General features: G+C 35.0%; 2 protein-coding genes and 1 non-coding gene across 3 annotated transcripts; 1 reads left to right on the forward strand and 2 right to left on the reverse strand.

Annotated features, from left to right (window-relative positions):
• Window positions 1-1066: 1066 nt before the first annotated feature.
• Window positions 1067-5347, reverse strand: LOC131603199 (uncharacterized). Its single transcript, XM_058875480.1, has 5 exons — window positions 4993-5347; window positions 3919-4812; window positions 2720-2911; window positions 2206-2357; window positions 1067-2096 (listed from the first exon to the last, which is right to left on the reverse strand). Exons 2-5 carry the CDS (start codon window positions 4781-4783, stop codon window positions 1323-1325), a joined length of 1983 nt encoding a protein of 660 aa, XP_058731463.1. The 5' UTR covers window positions 4784-4812; window positions 4993-5347; the 3' UTR covers window positions 1067-1322.
• A 2231-nt stretch (window positions 5348-7578) lies between these two features.
• On the reverse strand, window positions 7579-11680 carry LOC131607795 (uncharacterized). The gene is made up of 10 exons (XM_058879754.1): window positions 11523-11680; window positions 11412-11443; window positions 11270-11337; window positions 11040-11105; window positions 10638-10678; window positions 10261-10397; window positions 9862-9952; window positions 9469-9540; window positions 8344-8459; window positions 7579-8126 (listed from the first exon to the last, which is right to left on the reverse strand). The coding sequence occupies exons 1-10, from the start codon at window positions 11591-11593 to the stop codon at window positions 7936-7938; spliced, it is 885 nt and encodes a 294-aa protein (XP_058735737.1). The 5' UTR covers window positions 11594-11680; the 3' UTR covers window positions 7579-7935.
• Window positions 11681-11759: 79 nt separating this feature from the next.
• TRNAM-CAU (transfer RNA methionine (anticodon CAU)) lies at window positions 11760-11843 on the forward strand. Its single transcript is given in 2 exon segments — window positions 11760-11797; window positions 11808-11843. It is a non-coding gene; the product is annotated as a tRNA-Met (tRNA).
• The last annotated feature ends 5652 nt before the right edge of the window (window positions 11844-17495 follow it).

The following is a 17495-nucleotide window of genomic DNA, read 5'->3' on the forward strand; positions in this document are numbered from 1 at the left end:
ATAATTAATAAAATTTAAATTTTATTATTCTCATATTTAAAAAAAATTAATGAATTCAAATATGAGATTTTCAAATAAACCAATCTATTGATAAATAAATTGTTAAAGTAAAAAAGTTTTAGATATAAATAAAATAAAAAGCAATTGCACATTGATGGTAACTCGTTAAATTTATTATTATTAAAACTAAAATGTGAAGCAACGGTTGGTAAGTTGGTCTTTTCCTCTTTTCTTTTTTTTTAAAATCCCCGTGTATAAGGATTTTCCAGTGCGAGGTATGATCCTCATCATCATCCCCTTACAATGATTAAAAATCTGAACTTATGCAACCTCATACGAAGATTTGCAGACATAGCAACGCGATTTTCATAACATTTACGTGCCTCAAACTGATATTTTTGTTTGATTTTTGTCTCTTCAAGACCCTATATAGCCAAGAACCCAACCATTACCAATGTTAGTAGCACTTAGCAAAGGTGATTTGCAAATCGGTTACCTCTTTCGCTATAGACATGACTATGACTTTTAACAAAAACACATTTAATTTGAGAAAAGAAATTAAGTTTTCACAATGAAGCAGTTTTATTTTTAGTCCCTTCTGAATTTTAACAACAGTTTTAACTAGTTTTGGTAACGGTGTAATATTTAGAGACCAAAAACTTATTTAATCCTATTACTTTTTATAAGGTAATATATAATCTTCCTGGTGTTATGTGAATTCAACATCATCAATGTCAAATATCTTGCAGATTTTTAATGTTGAGTGTAATATGGTTATCTAAGACTAGAAGCTGAAATTCCCACATAAAATGTGATATATCATTGGCAAAGAAATCAGTTTTTTTGAAATTGAGTTACACCTCATCTAAATTCCAAAATCCACCCAGCATAGAAGCTATACCATACAACATAGAAGTTATACCATATTTAAACAACCAACTCCGACCAGTCCAACCGGAAGCATGACCTGTTCGAGTCAAACATTGGATTAACCATGTAACTGAGAACGGTCAGCTGGTTTCATGAAACTGAACCGATTGCTATGATACTGTATACGAAAAATCTGTATTACCAAATTGTTTTCTTATGTAGCTAGTACTCTTAAACACAATTAACATTGTTATTCAACAATTTGGTTTCAAGGCAAAAGTACATTATCTATCATATATTTACAAAGTTCGGAATGTTTTGGTCAAGGAAAACCTATCACTCAAGTCAAGTAGCTCTTAGTTGGTGAAGTTCTTTTACTTTTTGGTCTCAACCCATGCAACGGTACCAATAACCAGAAAATAACCATTGGGAAAAAACACTGAACAATAGCCCTACTGCATAATGCTTCTGCCCCTTGCTGCCAGTTTTGCTGCAACTTGCTCGTCGGATAATGGTAAATAATAGATCCGAGGAGTTGCTCTGGTTTTCCGAAAGACATCATCAATTGTAACAATGGGTTTGTCAACTTTCTTTGGGAGGGGTGGTCGCGACGGAATCCGTTCTCTAGCATCTGGCGAGAGATTTGACGATGGTGGTGGCAGTGGAAGCCATTCTCTAGGTGGTGACAGTAGAAGCCATTCTCTAGGTGGTGACCGTGGAAGCCATTCTCTAGGTGGTGGCGGGAGCTCTGTCAATAGTGGTGGTGGCGGGAGCTCTGTCAATAGTGGTGGTGGCGGAAGCTTTTCTCTAGCTGCTGGTGGGAGCATTGACAAAGATGGTGGCGGAGGAAGCTGTTCTCTAGCCACTGGCGGGAACTCTGTCAAAGATGGTGGCGGCGGAAACCGTTCTCTAGCCGCTGGCGGGAGCATTGGCAAAGATTGTAGCGGAGGAAACCGTTCTCTAGCCGCTGGCGGGAGCATTGACAAAGATGGTGGCGGCGGAAACCGTTCTCTAGCCGCTGGCGGGAGCTTTGACATCAGTTGCTGAGTATGTGGAAGAGCTATTGAATCATTGTTGACAAAGTCAACAGGGGGAGGAGGTTCTAGCTTCATTTTCACATCTTCGGGTTCAACATACTCAGCAACTAAAAGGTGTCCAACATTTGGAGGCCATTGAAGATTATAAACAGCATTTCGGGTCTCAACGGCTTCTTCAACAGTTGTGTACTACATCAAGTCATTAGAAGACTACTTAGAAGTATATCATTAATTACAGCAACAGCACAAGGGAACCTTACTAGTATAGAAAAACAGAGATAAAAGAACTAAGCCTTACACTGACGTAGCAATGTGTTTTTATTTCATCCATCCAAAAACTGGTGAATTTCCCAGTTTTACCCAAAAGTTCTTGCACTGCATTTAAGGTAAAAGGTCGGAGGAAACCATCGATTCTGAGGGAATTAGTAGGGAGCCATTGTGACGGTGGAACTAACAATGATAAAAAGCAACACTATTAGACAGGAAGCAACAGGTACAAAAAACACAACATAAGGAGTAAGAATAACATAAAATATTCAGCAATTTGCCAGAAAATATGAACAATTATTGACAGTCAAATAATGAATTTCGATTTATGTTACAAAAAAAAATAGATCAACTACTTTTATTAAGTGTACTATTACACAAGTAACAGATTAGATTTAAATGGTCTGAGGAACTGTCTATGTTTTCCACTTTTTCTTATTTAGAGCTACGAGACAGAAATTCAAATTTGATACTTATTCATTCAAGACCACAGGATAATCAATTCTTTATAGTTTACACCCCAAGCAGAATACATGTTGACTTACCAATGCGTTCTTTGGGCGCAACATCAATTGCCGGGGAATCAGACCAGGAGAAATTGCACTTCAATGAAATTGGCTCACCCATTGGTGCAGTAGCTGGTCTGACAGTTGACCTTTGAATATTTGAACCTTTAACTGGTTCAGAGTTCCACCTTTGTCGTTTTGCAGGATTGTTATTCTCAACTGATGCTTGATCTGTGGTACAATTCTCCAAATTAAGAGGGGGAAGAAAAACATAAATGCTCATAATTAAAAACAAATGCATAGCATGGCAGAAACGCGGCATAAATTACATATTTATTTTTTTGTTTCTCCAAAGGATCACCCGTAAGAAGAAAGGCCGCGTCAAAATAATTGCAAATGGAATACAGCAAGCTAATGGATACAAACAAGCATCTGAAACTATAAATACTGCTATAAACTATAACATCTGAAATCACAAGTATCTGAAACCATCAACACATTGTCATAATGAAGTAGTAGGCAGCTAAGGTGCAGATAAAATGAACTCTTGATACCTCAAATCTCTTTTCACTTGCCACTAAAACTGTGAGAGTAAAAATTGAGACATGGTGAAATTTTCCTGCAAGAGATCTTTTGATCCATGGTTTGGATAAGATATGATTTATAATAGAGCATTATTGTGCCATTTCAGTCATATAGCGAGCGAGATAAAGCTTACATGCACGGAGAAAGAAGGATAGAGTTCCCCAAACCAGAGAAAAATTGTTTGTATTTTATTTAACAAAAGATAACAGTTGCATACACAGAATTTGGTATTTATATGAATACCATCTCTCTAACTACTTCTACCTGAGTAAATTCAGTTAGTTACAATTAACTCTGGTTTGTCATGTCGACACTGATTAGTTCAGGACAGGTGAAAACAGAGATTGGAATCAGTTATTCGTTAGTTAGGGAGTTAAATAACTCTACTAAGTTGTTGGCTGATGTTGTAGACTCTTTTGGGTAAAAATAATATACAGTAAAGCCCTAGGTCTAAAGCCTTGGATCAGTTTCCAGTTTCCACGTGAAACCAAAGTCCTACGTTACAAAGGATATATATCACAATTGAACATGATTAGGAAATACACAATGTATATTCAGACAGCCAAAGATGTAATACAAAGTACACAACACTGAAATCAAATATGCCGTATTAAAAACGAAATCAAGAATAAAAATATGTATACGAAGCATACCCGTAAATTTTTGTTTTTTGACAAGGGAAACGGAAGGAATATCATTATTATGGTAGTCACCACCTTCTGAAGATAGACCATCTCTTACCACAACAGTATCACGCTCCTTAAGATTCGTTATTTCAACACTCTCCCCTTTCTCTCCAAGTTCATTATTAAACTTAGAATCAAATTGCTTGCTCTCCGGCATATCCTCATCCATGGACTCATCATCAGAATTGCCATCCAAGTTCAACTTTTCTGGATAGCCAACATCTTCATTGCTATTGGTCATGTTCAGGTTTGGTCCTCTGTTGATACTGCTATTTTCCTCAACAGATACCTTTTTCTCGTCTGGCTCTTCAACATCCATCAAATGTGATTCATCATAAACAGGCACATCAATTCTGGATGATGGTTCTTCCACCATCTTTGACCTAACAATTTCTTGTTCTAATTTGTCACCATTAGCAATTATAGTATTCTTTTGATTACAAGAAACAGAATCAGATTTTACTTGTGAGCCTAAACTAAGGTTGACCTCAGATACCTGATTTTCAGGAAGCAAAGAGTTGGGTGTAAGATGCTCACATTGAGGCTTTAAGTCGCACTCCAGCTGGGGCTTTGAATCCTCATTCTCCTGCTTGGTTACAGAATCTTGACCATGGCCATTCCGTGGCTCTGCTATTGCAATACTATCATCGTCAACCGGCTCGATAACACCATACTGCTTGTCACTCTTTACAACTGGAACCATTTCTTCATTTTCTGTTTCAATTGGGTGAACTACAGCACTGTTACCCTTTTCATCTGTTTCAACAGTTTCAGAACTTTTCTTTACAACAGTATCAACTACTGCATCAACTATGGTCTCAGTTGAAGACATTATATCCAATTTAACTCAAGCACTCTAATCTGAAATCAGTAATAAAATTAACACATGAGATTCTCAGCAACATATCGATAATCGATGCATTAACCATAAGAACACATAACCATTCACGAGAAACAATGTTGAAATCTACAAAGATACTCAAATTCAATAAATGAGATAGCAAGATTGAAAGAGAATCATGGTATTAGAGTATTACTCACAGTGGAAGTAACAAGCTATGGTTGCGAAGGTACGATCGATGAGAAATGCGAAACCCTAACCTGAGAAGAGAAAATGAAGCATTAGAAGAAAGAAAGCAAGATATGATATTCTTCTCACTCTGAAAAGCGGTGAAATGCGAATGATTTATTATTTAAAGGAAACTGAGAAATAAGGAATGGTGATGAAAAATTAAAAGCGGATATTATATTTTTGGCGTCGTTTGGTAACGGTTTGTTGTGCATCATGATCATCGTTTTTAAATATGGGAATGTGAGAGAGTGGCCTTCTGGTGGGGATTATGAGGCGGGTCTCCTTTCAGCAATGCTGGTGTGTATCCCTCACTCCCTCCCTATCTTGTTTTGTGTTATAGTTAATATTTATTGATTGTGATACCGAAAATACCCTAGTACGTTGCTTTAAGTCCTACCGTGGTTTTTTAAATCTCATTGTAAATTTCATGTATTCTTGATGTAATATTATATTTAAACAAATCATATGCATTTGGATCTAATAATAAAAACATTAACAAATTCACATGATGGTACTATAAATAAACATACAAGTTTTAGAATTGTTAAATAAGTTTATTTAAAGTATAAAATTAATTTTATACTTTATGAGATATTTTTTTTAAAGAAGATGTGTTTCATTATTTTATAAAATTCAATAAGTTTAGTGAGAGTTTTGTTTTGTTTAACTTATCTACTTCTAACTCATATTGTCCAACTGGTTCATTGTATATTGTTACAAATTCCTTAGAGACGGGTGATTTAGGATCGATTTTGATCCAAAATCACCCCTCCAAATCGTTCTTGTTTCTCTATTAGTTAAATAAGTGGTTTTCAAATATATTTAGTGTTTTTTATTGTGATTTCGTCATTTTACTGTGTCGTTGTTTGTTTTGATTTTCCGTATTTGTGCGGTGTATTTTGTTTTTCTGTCGTTGTGCGTAGTGTTCATTTGTTTCCGGTTGAAAGATGAGTTTCGATCTAGTGCAGATCATATCTATAACTTTGGTACCATTAACGCTACAGATCTGGAGGCATGAATATTTCAGACATTTCAATATGGTCATAGTTATATTCGTAGGCATATGCAATTTGTCTTTTTATGCTATTAACATGGATGCTTTAAGTTTGTTTGCAGATTCATCCTTTTTGTTTTTGGCGATTTTTAATTTGTATTGCAACAATGTACTTTATCGATTAGAATAAATGAATATTTTATTTTGTAAAAAAAAAAAAAACCTATCTACTTTCAATTTAGTGTCTATTTATGAGAGATAAATACAAATGATAAATTAATAGGAATCATTAGTATTTATGAGGGATAATTTTTTTTAAGAATTTGGGATCACTTTCCCCTTTTGGAATTGGGGTATAATTAAAAAAAGTCCTTGGGGATGGTTCAGAGAACAAGAAGAGCAATTTTTCCATCTTTCGATCAAAGATGTGGAAGTGGAAACACTAGATCATTTCAGTAGTAATCGTGGAGGTATGGAGGACCACAATATGCAGTAAAGTTCTCTCTAAAAAGAATTTAATACTGTTGAATTTCTAGGAGCGGAGTTCAAACTCAAAACCTTTGATTAATTTGAAAAGATCTCTTACCATTTCATTCAAATGCTCTTGAATTTGGATGTTCTCCTTTACTCATTCATTACTTGATAAAGTTATATCACAAATTTTCTTATTAATTTTATACATAAGTATATAAAGCGTTAATAAATACATCAAAAGCCTTACGAATTCTTTCAAAGTCATCAAATTAAACTAAATGAAACTCGACCATTTTAATTAAACACAACAAATGGGAAAATATCAAATGTTAAGCACAACCTTCGAAAAACTTGAATGATCGAAAGAGAGACGCGAAGACATAAATGGTAAAAATAAGGATAAATGAAAAGGTTTATAAGCAAAAGAATGGGTATGTTTCATCAACAATTGCAAATGTTTCAAAATTAATCATTCCAAGACATCACACAAAATTAGTAGACCCAATGGTCGTGAACGCATCCGGAAAAATAGAAATTGCAGCATTCAGATGAAGCAACAGTGTATCAAAATGCAAATCACAAGGTCATGCAAACAACCACACGACAACCAATAGAAATTCATACACTTCTTCCTCACCTCTAAGTTGCAAGTCTATGAAAGGCTAAAGGTACCACATCGTAGTAACTCATAAAACCCCCAAATTAAATTTTTTTAATTTCTTCAAAATCTTAAAACTGTTAGATCCATTACATATTAAATTAGTTAAGTGTTTAAGAGGTTTGTATAATAGTATAAGTTAGACTTGTTACATTAGTAATATGGTTATGTGTATAGGAGGTTTGTATAATAGTATCAGTCTAAAAGATCTAACTCAAAAATAATATGTTGATCCACTAAGAAAAAACATTTTAGGGAACAAAACATATTCAATTATGAACTTCAAATGCAAAAAAAAAAAAAAAAAAAAAGATCTGTACAATTTTTACCTAGAAAAATGGGAAAAAATATTTTTAAAATGTAAATATAAATATTTGTACAACTACAATCCATGAAAAATACTTTTTTTAAGAAAAGGTAAAAATAATCTGATTTTTAAAAAAATATGTCAATCATTTAATCCATGCAACCTACCTTACCTAATGGAACAATGTTAGGTTGCTGGAGAAGTTAAAACTCAAAAAATTACACATAATGTTATTAAATAAAGACCAGGCAATTAAAGGGGGGAGATACATGTAAAGCTTACATGTAGTGGACACTCATCACATTTTATATTTAATTATTTTAAATTATATGTAAGCAAGATAAACTGGAAACCAAATACATATCTCAGCTGAAAAGCTTTCCGCTAACCAATTCCTCGTTGAGCAAATGTCCAGATTGATTCCAGTACAGCAGCACTGTTAGAGAAGTATCCTGTGTCATCAGAGATTTAAAAAAAATCTACTCACTCTCCTCATCACTATTGTCTATGTTCAAATGATTCATGTTCCTTTCAAGAGGTGGGAGATCATCTTCACTCTCTTCATCACTATTGTCTATGTTCAAATGATTCACATTCCTTTCAAGAGGTGGAAGTCCGTCTTCAGAATCAGAAGAGTTTTGAACATTATCTTCGTTTTCATGCAGAGCATCTATGTAGCAAGGGAATAAAAAACACGAGAAAAATTCACCATATATTAGAGGTATCTCTATATGTCTGTGATACAACAAAAAAACAGCACTGAATGCAGCCACAAACCAAACTTTTTTGTCACTAGATAAGATTGATCTACATGAATCAAACAACTTCATGCGATGTAGTCCACCATCATGTAAAATAAATATATAGATATTACATCAGACACATACCTTTGCTATCAGTAGGAGGAGCCCTTGGAACCTGACGTGCTTGTGATAGCCATTCATTTTGAACAGATATAATGTCAGCACTGTTTTGGCATTTAGAGTAGGCCCTCAGTAATTCCCTGCATTGGTTAAATAAAGTTAATATAGAAAAGTCTTAGAAGCCACAGATAATTGAGAATCAAATTCAGTGAATCGTATGATAGTCACGGATCTCATGGAGACAAAACAACTTGAATGAATATGTAATATGTATCATCATAAACTCCTTTGAATACACAGTGGCTTTACATAGAAACAGAATAACAGAGTGAAATTGTGTGCTAGGCTACTCAATTATGGTTCGAATACAATCAGATACAAGAGTAATCAGGGGACTAATTAGGAGCTAATGGCTTGCTCAAAACCTAACAATCACGTCACAGCTAGTGAGCCCTGGACCCTGGTTATTTATACATAACTAAATCAACTATAACATGAACGTCTCAAATTATTTTTTTACCAAAAATTCTGTTAATGAATCATGGCTACATGCACAAATTATAAGATATGGTTTTTATTGCAGTACGCATCCGTAAGTACAGCTTACTTTAGCGTCAAACTTATAAAGTATGCTTCATAAAAGACATAGAAAGCTATGTAAGCTACATTTCAGATAGTGTTTTTAGAATCATGAATAGCAGGGTTTGAATGAAATCAACAGAGGCTCTGCGCACCTTGTTGTTTTTATGATTTAATGTGTGAGAATAAATTTATGCCATGCATATGCTTAAACTTGGGCTATGTTTGGATAAAGATAAACTACTTAATTTGCAGCTTATAGCATATGGCCTTATCATGACAACCGCTTATGGATATGGTGTATTTCTATAACAAAAGATAAAATAAATTTAAATTGTTTTCATATAAGTTATTTTGGAGGGTTTATGAAAGTAAAATGAAAACAGCTTATGAATATGTCATAAGTTGTTTTGATAAGTTCCCTCAAACAGTCTCACAAGTGCTTATGGCAACAGATAAGCCCAAATAAGTCGATCCAAGAAGACCACTATGCCCTTGTAAATATCATGAGTGAAAATGATTTGAATGGAAAGTGAAAATATAAAATTAAATAAATGGATCATATCATACTTATTCAGAGACGTAAAAGAGTGACCCCAGTTAAACTTGCCAAGCACCAGATTTGCTGTTTCTTCTTCTCCACTGCAAGATCATAGCAAAGAACTTTAACCCAAATGTTTTCATTTCAACAACCAAGCATCAAAGAAGAATGAATAATCCAATGTATATGCTGCCAACTTCAAAGTCTATTGGGCCTAAATTTTTGTTCCATTTAAAAATACATTGGTGATAGCATGATCTGTTTTGCACACATTGCAAGCAATTGTAGTTAAGTAGCAAATCAGCCAACATGAAACATAATGTACACTAAATTTCAGTAACAAATTTTGCAGGGGATTGAAATGTAGGAACAACAAACCAAAACACAAGGTATCATAGTCATAGATAATATCATTTTGGTACCATATTATCAAAGCAGCAGACAAGGCCTCTACACAAGATAGCTGACACGGCCGACCATAATTTATTGGGTTTGCTGCTACAAGCCATGGCACTGCAATAAAAACAAATCATTACATTCCTTGTAAATGAAGCAACCCTAAACGAGGCAAAATGATTAAATGCAATGGTACTAGAAGAAATCTATAAGTATCATTGCGTGGAGTTATTTCCCGAAGGTAGCGGCCAGTCGGCCACTAGCCCCTCCCCTACGATAGTGGTACTATATCCACTATTGACAACCTAGTTTTTACAGTATAGTATTTGACTTTGAACAGAATATAATTAAATAACTATGTGAAACCAAGAATATAAATAGTAAGTAAAAATTAAATATATTATTTTCAGTGTACAAGTTCATACAGAGACGAGGAGCAGGGCAGCGCAACTTCGCAAAAGGCACGTCATCTAAGCGTGCCCATGAGCAGTCCACGACAGCCAATCCTTTATTCTGGATTAAAGAGTAATCTTCTCTTGAGACACATTGCTGTCCAACAGGACTGTCAAAACAAAATTACAATAAATAATTACTAGTACTTTTCAATGAACAAAGGAACTTGCAAAATTGCAATATAGTACTATCTATAGCTACTCCACAGTCAAAAGAGAATACATTGCTTCACAAAGATAGCAACTTAGCACCCACTTCGCCTAGCTGCGAAATTTCTGCTTTTTAAAAAAATTATTACTTCAAAATGTTAATAAGAATAGCAACAGAAAGATGATTTATGACCAACTACCTTAAAGCGATTCCCCCAAAACCATTACTCACACGTAACTCCTGCACAAGATAGATCAGAATCAGTACCACAGACATATTATATTAAGCATCTTTCAATAGTGTAATTAGATCTTCATAGATTATAGAATCAACAACAAAAAGGAACAAACTAAGTATTGCTTCTGCTCACAAGCACACACACAACCATTAACCAACTTTTTATATCATCAACTTTTTGTTATAAATATCACTAGATTTTTTGCAGTTACAAGTTCATGCAGTTACAAGTTATAACTAGGTACTTGCGCATTTAACATTTATATATATCCATGCTTATGCCAATGTGTGTGTGCGCGCGCACGGCACCCATCGAATGTAAAAAATAACCAGTGAATGAAGAAAAAAGATAACAAATACTTGCTTTTAGAAAACCCAGTCTTGAAAGCTTGCGTCCGGTGCATTTTTTGGCATCGCATTGGCCAAAATCCTGAGTTAACAACGAAATGAAACATGATATTAGATCCAAATTCGGAGATTATGTATACATAATTACAATTTAGCTTCACTAATGGCAACTGATTAGTTACATAAAATTTCAACAAAAAACAATTAAATTAAAAAATAATAATAGTAATTTTATCGTATGCATACCCACATTGCAAGCTTTATTTTGGGTTTTGTGAGTTCCTCCGTTTCTTCATTATCACCATCACGAGTTTCTGCAGTTAGAAAAATGTGATTAAAATGATTTGTTTGAAATAAAGTAGTGAATGATTTGAAGAGTGAAACGAACCTTGAACGACGGAGCTTTGAGATTCGTTGTCTCTGAAAAAGATGGAAATAGATGAATAAGAAAAGCGGTGGCGTAAATAGGAAATAAAAAGAAGCGGGGGATTACACTTACAGTGAGTGTCGACTGGATTGAGCGTGGTTCTGACGGTGGTTTCTGAAGCGGTGTTGGCGGTTATTGCCCATCGCTGTGGAGGAATTTGACCGGAAATTGGTTCACTGTGGTTGGCTGTATCTTGCTTGATGTTTATGCTTGCTGTTAGGTTTAAAATAAATCAATTAAATTTGTGCTAGTTTTAATTTAATTGTTGTTTGACTGTGAAAAGAGTAAATTAGTAAAATTTAAACAAATGGGGTGGTGGCGCAGTTGGCTAGCGCGTAGGTCTCATAGCTGAGAGTAATCCTGAGGTCGAGAGTTCGAGCCTCTCTCACCCCATAATTTTTGTTTCGATTAAGTTAATGTTAATTGATGGAATAGAGCTTACTTTGGTATTAGAAAGGTAAACGATATAGACTAACAGGAGATACATGCTTAAATTATTTTAATGTTTATATTTTTATATTTCTTTATTAATATTTAAATTTGTTAATTTTTTTAGTAATTTAATGGTTAAATATCCTTTTGTTCTCTTTAGATCCATTTTGGTCACTTTTCTTTTAAAAGAACTAATTAGATTTTTTATTTCTTCTAACGTGTCATATTCGTCGTTTCCATCTATTTCTCAATAACGATAACGATGTTTATTTATGCTTGTGTGGCATCCTAGTTTGCATGTAATCATCATCTTCTTCATTTTCTTTGAACCTAGGAAAATCCCTAATTACTTAAACCCAGAAAAAAAGTATTACCAAGAAAAATATGTATATGAAATAATCAATATCATTAATAAAGCTACCAAATTAACCCATCACATTAATGTGTGCTATAAAAACAAATAAAATACGTCTATACTTTATACCATAGGCACTTTAATTTCCTGGTTTTAGAGTGGAAGAAGAAACAATGAGAGTTTTGTAGAAAAAACCAAACAAAAATCAAAACAAAAGTTAGCCCAAAAAAGTGAATGAAATGTTGCAGCAAATGTTCCATGTGGTGATATAAACAAGCAAGGAAGAAGCTTGGAAAGAAAAAAAGGTTCGACTCAATTTAGGGTTGAAGGCAACCTTTAACCCACGGTGTCGTCACTTCGTATTGCCTTGGAAGCTTCGCCCTGCCATAGTTTTCCGCAACAATCACCATTTTTGGTTCCGCAATAGAATAGTGGCGTTGTTTATGAGAATCAAATTTTGTTTCATACAATTTCCACGGTTCCACGTTCGATTCTCATATTTGAACTCCTGACGCATTTAAGGAAAGAAAATTGAAGTCTCAAGAAGCCAAAATCTCATATATGAACTGTTTAGATCCACCAAAACCTCGATCCAACTCCGAATGGCCGTTCACGATGATCCTGAATCATCATGGAGGTACACTAACACGGACGAATGTAAAGAGGTCCATTCGACCAGGCCCGGTTCAAACCCGGGCCGAACACAAAAATCAATTTCCCACCCGAGCGGATTTTGCGGGTGAAAACATGTGTGCTTGGATCCGGATTCATATTTGCAAGGTCGAATGACGTTCTAGGTTCGCACTTGTCGAGTGTGCCTCCAAGGAAACATTTTCTAATCCAAGCTAGAGCCCGCAAAGCTTCAGGGACCCGTCCCACTCCATGAGATTTCCAGTTTGAGTGATGGGTGAAGATCCATGGGGGAGAGGGTCTGGAACCCCCTAACGCACAAGCATCCCAAAAACCTCAGAACATCTCCAAGTCCAAGAACGCTTGTCCATCTCAACCTGGATACTAGAGCCAAACGTGCACAACAGTGGTCAGATACATCCTATGGAACGGGCGGAGCAGGGGCAGGTTTAAGCAGCCCCCACCCTCGCTTTTCTATACCAGACCTGCACCCGCCCCCAAACATAGTAGAGGATAACAATTTACACCCTGTTCCCGCCCCCAACACAAAAACGGTTTCGCCGCCTTGCCCCCATCCCCACCCGCATAATATTTTAATAAAAATGTTTATTTTTCCCATAGTTTTAAAAATCAATAATTAAATTAAACATATGATAATCTAAGAATAATTATAATACTTGATCATTTTTATTTTATTTGTATTTAAAAAAATGAATAATAATTATAATAAACTTGATATTTTAATATTAAGAAAGGTTAATGATTAATAATTTCATAAAAAGTAAAGATAGTAAATTAATTTTAGTAGGCGGGTGCTAGACGGGGGCGGGTGATGTAAAAGCCCTGATTTTTCATCCAAGACATTACTTTAAAATTCTCATTTATTTTAAAAAATGTAATTTTGTTTTTGTACTTCAAACAACATAATCATCATTCATGATAAATTCTAAAAACTACAATTAAATGAAAATGGCAAAATTAAATTATTTAAGGCGTTACAAATCTTCATCTCTAAAATCTTGATAATATAATAAAGGGTTAAATATATTAAGTCCCCTGCCATTATAGCGAGTTTTGGTTTACGTCCCCTGAAGTTTTTTTTTATTAAATGCCCCTTATAAAATCCAAAACCTGGATTTACCAAACCCTTTTACCACATTTGCTGACTGGGCTTTGACTTGCTGGATGATGTGGCAAAATGGTTGTATAAATAATTAATTGAATTATATTTAACAACTAATACCTCCAGTTTCCACCACCACCACCTCCACCGCGAGAATAACCACCTCCACCGCCACTTCCTCCATATCCATGATCCCTGCTTCCACCATAACCAACACCACCATATCCTTCTCCTCCTCCACAATACATGCAATGTATACTGACACTTTGTTTATTATCATAGCATTAGAAAGGAATGAAGGTCTCTTTCTCCAAACTTCTGTCATATATTGTGAATTAAATTAGCAAAAAAGTGATTTTGGCTGATTGAGTTTCTTCTTTCAATGTTTGGAACTCTGTTGCAAGTTGGTTGCAGAACAGGTCAGCCAATGATTTTGGCAACAGATGATGTTGTGGTTGTGGTTGTGATTTCTATGGTTGCTGCTGTTACTTTGGTTTTGGAGCTGCACATTTTGTTGTTAGTGTGGTATAATGGAAGAATGATATGAAAAGAATATTAAGGGAAGGTAAGAAATGAAGGATGTGATGAGGGGATGGAAAGAAAACCTTGCTGAGGAATGAAAGTACATGAATGAACAGTCATTTAAAATTGGAGCATTAAAAAGACAACTTAATGAAAGGACCATATTAACTTGAATCACGAAAAGAAATACCACTTTCTTCGAAACAAGCTCCAACAACGAGAGGATGTCACTAAGTTGGCATAAGGTAACATCAATACGAACATCTGGTTGAGTAAGACAAGCCACTTGGTTTTTCAAATAGCATGACACATCACAACCTATGCTATCGGTACATGAAACTACATCCTGATTAGAACACTGTCCATTATTATAATTGTCTGAAAGGGATCTGAAACTTGACGAATCAAATTGTCCTTCCTGAAATAAATGCTTCATGATCTTTTCTAAAAGCAAGAATGTAACAGCATCAATGGACTCGGCACCTTCTAAGAAAGGGCACTTAACTTTGGTACATGAATCATTACGCAGCTGATTTATTCCTATTCCAATTCCACTCTCTTTCCTAAATTGTCTTTCAACTGACACAAATTTCCTCGTCTGTTCTGTGTTTCATCTCTGCACCATAATCATTCCTTCTCATCTGGGTACCCTTCATCATCCTCTAAATCCGAAGCTAGCTCGATTTTATTGTCAGAGGTTCCACCTTTGACTTTTTCTCCGCGTGTCTGAAAATGGGTGGGAGCGAGAACTCGAAGGCTATGGTCGTGAATCGTTTGTCTGATTCCGTCAGGGAGATTTCTGGGTTGCCAGAATGTCAAAACGTTTGCAAGAGGATGTATGGGAATTTGATCCGTAGGGTGAAGCTTCTGAGTCCTTTGTTTGAGGAATTGAAGGATTGTGATGAGACCCTTTGTGATCAGCAGCTTGAAGCTTTATGCGGCTACAGCAATATAAAACTTGTTGTACGATGTTGTTTTTCTACAACTCATAAGTTAAAATGATTCTAGGTAAAACTTGAGTCCCACATCGAAAATAATTCTCTAAACAAAAGAGTTTATAAACCTACTTTGTATATTAATGATAAAAACTTCAATTAATGGGCCTTCCAAAGACATATTGCACATTAATCCCAAAGAAAACGTAATTTTAAAAAAGTTAGTAAAAGTAATTTAAAATAAAATAATAAAATTATCTACATGGATTATAAAGAAAACGTAATTTTAAAAAAGTTAATAAAAGTAATTTATAATAAAATAATCTAAATCAGCCACATCATCAATTAAGTCAAAGCCCAGTCAGCAAATAAGGTAAAAGGGTGTGGTAAATTCAGGTTTTGGGTTTTATAAGGGGCGTTTAGTAAAAAAAACATTCAAGGGGGTCAAACCAGAACTCGCTATATTGGCAGGGGGTGAAGTATATTAAACCCTATAATAAATCTTCTTACAAATAAATTTACAAGTCCAAAACCCTTTATTGAATCCCACAATTGCGTACAGTATTTTATCTTGTAGCTTCACATCTTGAACTCATTAGTACCTAATATCTTATTTGTAAGAGAATATATTTAATTATCAAAATTTTAGAGATGAATATTTATAACGTCTTAAATAATTTATTTCAGTTATTTTCATTTAATTGTGGTTTTTAGAATGATGATTTTGTTGTTGAAATACTAAAAAAAAGACACATTTTTAAATATAAATTAGAATTTTAAAGTAATGTTTTGGGATGAAAATCTGAGGCGTTACAATATGGTAAACCTCTCCCAATACGATGTGGTTCGGGGACGAGCCCAACAAAATTTGGTGGGCATGTAACACCCGAGGCAGACGAGGGTGGGGAGTGGTTGCCAATGTACAAGGCATGACAATGAGTGACTTCTATCAACTTTTAGGCAAAAAACCAAATTCACGTCGGAACGAGAGGGATCTTGAGCTTGTGTAGATGTGAGACTGCATGGTTGAAGGAAGTCTTATAAATGAGAATTTTAAAGTAATGTCATGGGTGAAAATCTAGGGTGTTACAATATGGTATCATAGCAGACCTCTCCCAGTAAGATGTGGTTCAAGGACGAATCCAATTGAAGTAAGTGGGCATGTAACACTTGAGAACGACGAGGGCGGAAAGTGGTCGCCAGTGCCCAAGGCATGACAATTAACGGCTCTTGTCAACTTTTAGGCAAAAAACCAAATTCACATCAGAATGAGAGAGATCCTAAGGTTATGGAAGTGTGGGACTGCATGCGCTTGCTCTGTGCAAGTACATTCCAAGTACAACCATGCCCTACTACCTCGGCGTTCCATCAAGACAATGTGTATGACTTAACGCAACACGCTCCCAAGCAAAACAACCATACACGGTTCCGCAAAACACTTAAGGTCATTTACACTTTAAGCAAATATCATTTACTACTCTATATATCAAACAAATTATGCAAGTTGCAATGTTCCAAAGTAAGCCTTAACTCTTCTTGGATCCTTGTTCTCCTTGGATCCTTGACGAACAATAATAACACCTGAATAAGGAGCAATAGTATACCAAAAAACATAAGCACGCTAAAGGTAATATGGGTAATGAACTTTAAATCTTGAGACACTCAAGCCTTCAACACTATTGTCAATCTTCAAATCTTTCACCTTAAAAAATTTCTTGGATCTCAAGGTCTTATGAACTTTATCCAAAGTAGTAGTACATTTCTTACCATTAAGAAGAGCATTTGTGATGAACTTAACGAGAGTAGAGTTTTGTCCTCATCATCAATCTTCATCTCAATATTTTCTAGATCATCAATGATTTTGTGAAATTTTGTCAACTGCTTCACTATGAATTTGTTCTCTATCATTCATAGAGTTGTTTTTTTTTCAAACACCACGTTTGAGTCAAAGACTCGGTCATATACAATGATTAATTTTTCCCACATTCAAGTAATCTTCTCCCTGGCGAATTCCCCTATAAATTTATCTCGAGACACAATTGTAGTGA

Source organism: Vicia villosa, linkage group LG5, assembly GCF_029867415.1.
Source record: "Vicia villosa cultivar HV-30 ecotype Madison, WI linkage group LG5, Vvil1.0, whole genome shotgun sequence".
Taxonomy (NCBI): Eukaryota; Viridiplantae; Streptophyta; class Magnoliopsida; order Fabales; family Fabaceae; genus Vicia; species Vicia villosa.

What these genes read in the sequence shown, in the direction of transcription:
- LOC131603199 (XM_058875480.1), bottom strand. Translation starts at nt 4,783, where the DNA reads ATGTCTTCAACTGAGACCATAGTTGATGCAGTAGTTGATACTGTTGTA. An exon ending in CAAAAAACAAAAATTTACGG is followed by an intron (nt 2,912 to 3,918) that starts GTATGCTTCGTA and finishes ATTGTACCACAG; the next exon opens with ATCAAGCATCAGTTGAGAAT. An exon ending in AAACACATTGCTACGTCAGT is followed by an intron (nt 2,097 to 2,205) that starts GTAAGGCTTAGT and finishes GACTTGATGTAG; the next exon opens with TACACAACTGTTGAAGAAGC.
- LOC131607795 (XM_058879754.1), bottom strand. Translation starts at nt 11,593, where the DNA reads ATGGGCAATAACCGCCAACACCGCTTCAGAAACCACCGTCAGAACCAC. An exon ending in CAAGACTGGGTTTTCTAAAA is followed by an intron (nt 10,679 to 11,039) that starts GCAAGTATTTGT and finishes TATCTTGTGCAG; the next exon opens with GAGTTACGTGTGAGTAATGG. An exon ending in TTTGGGGGAATCGCTTTAAG is followed by an intron (nt 10,398 to 10,637) that starts GTAGTTGGTCAT and finishes TTGTTTTGACAG; the next exon opens with TCCTGTTGGACAGCAATGTG.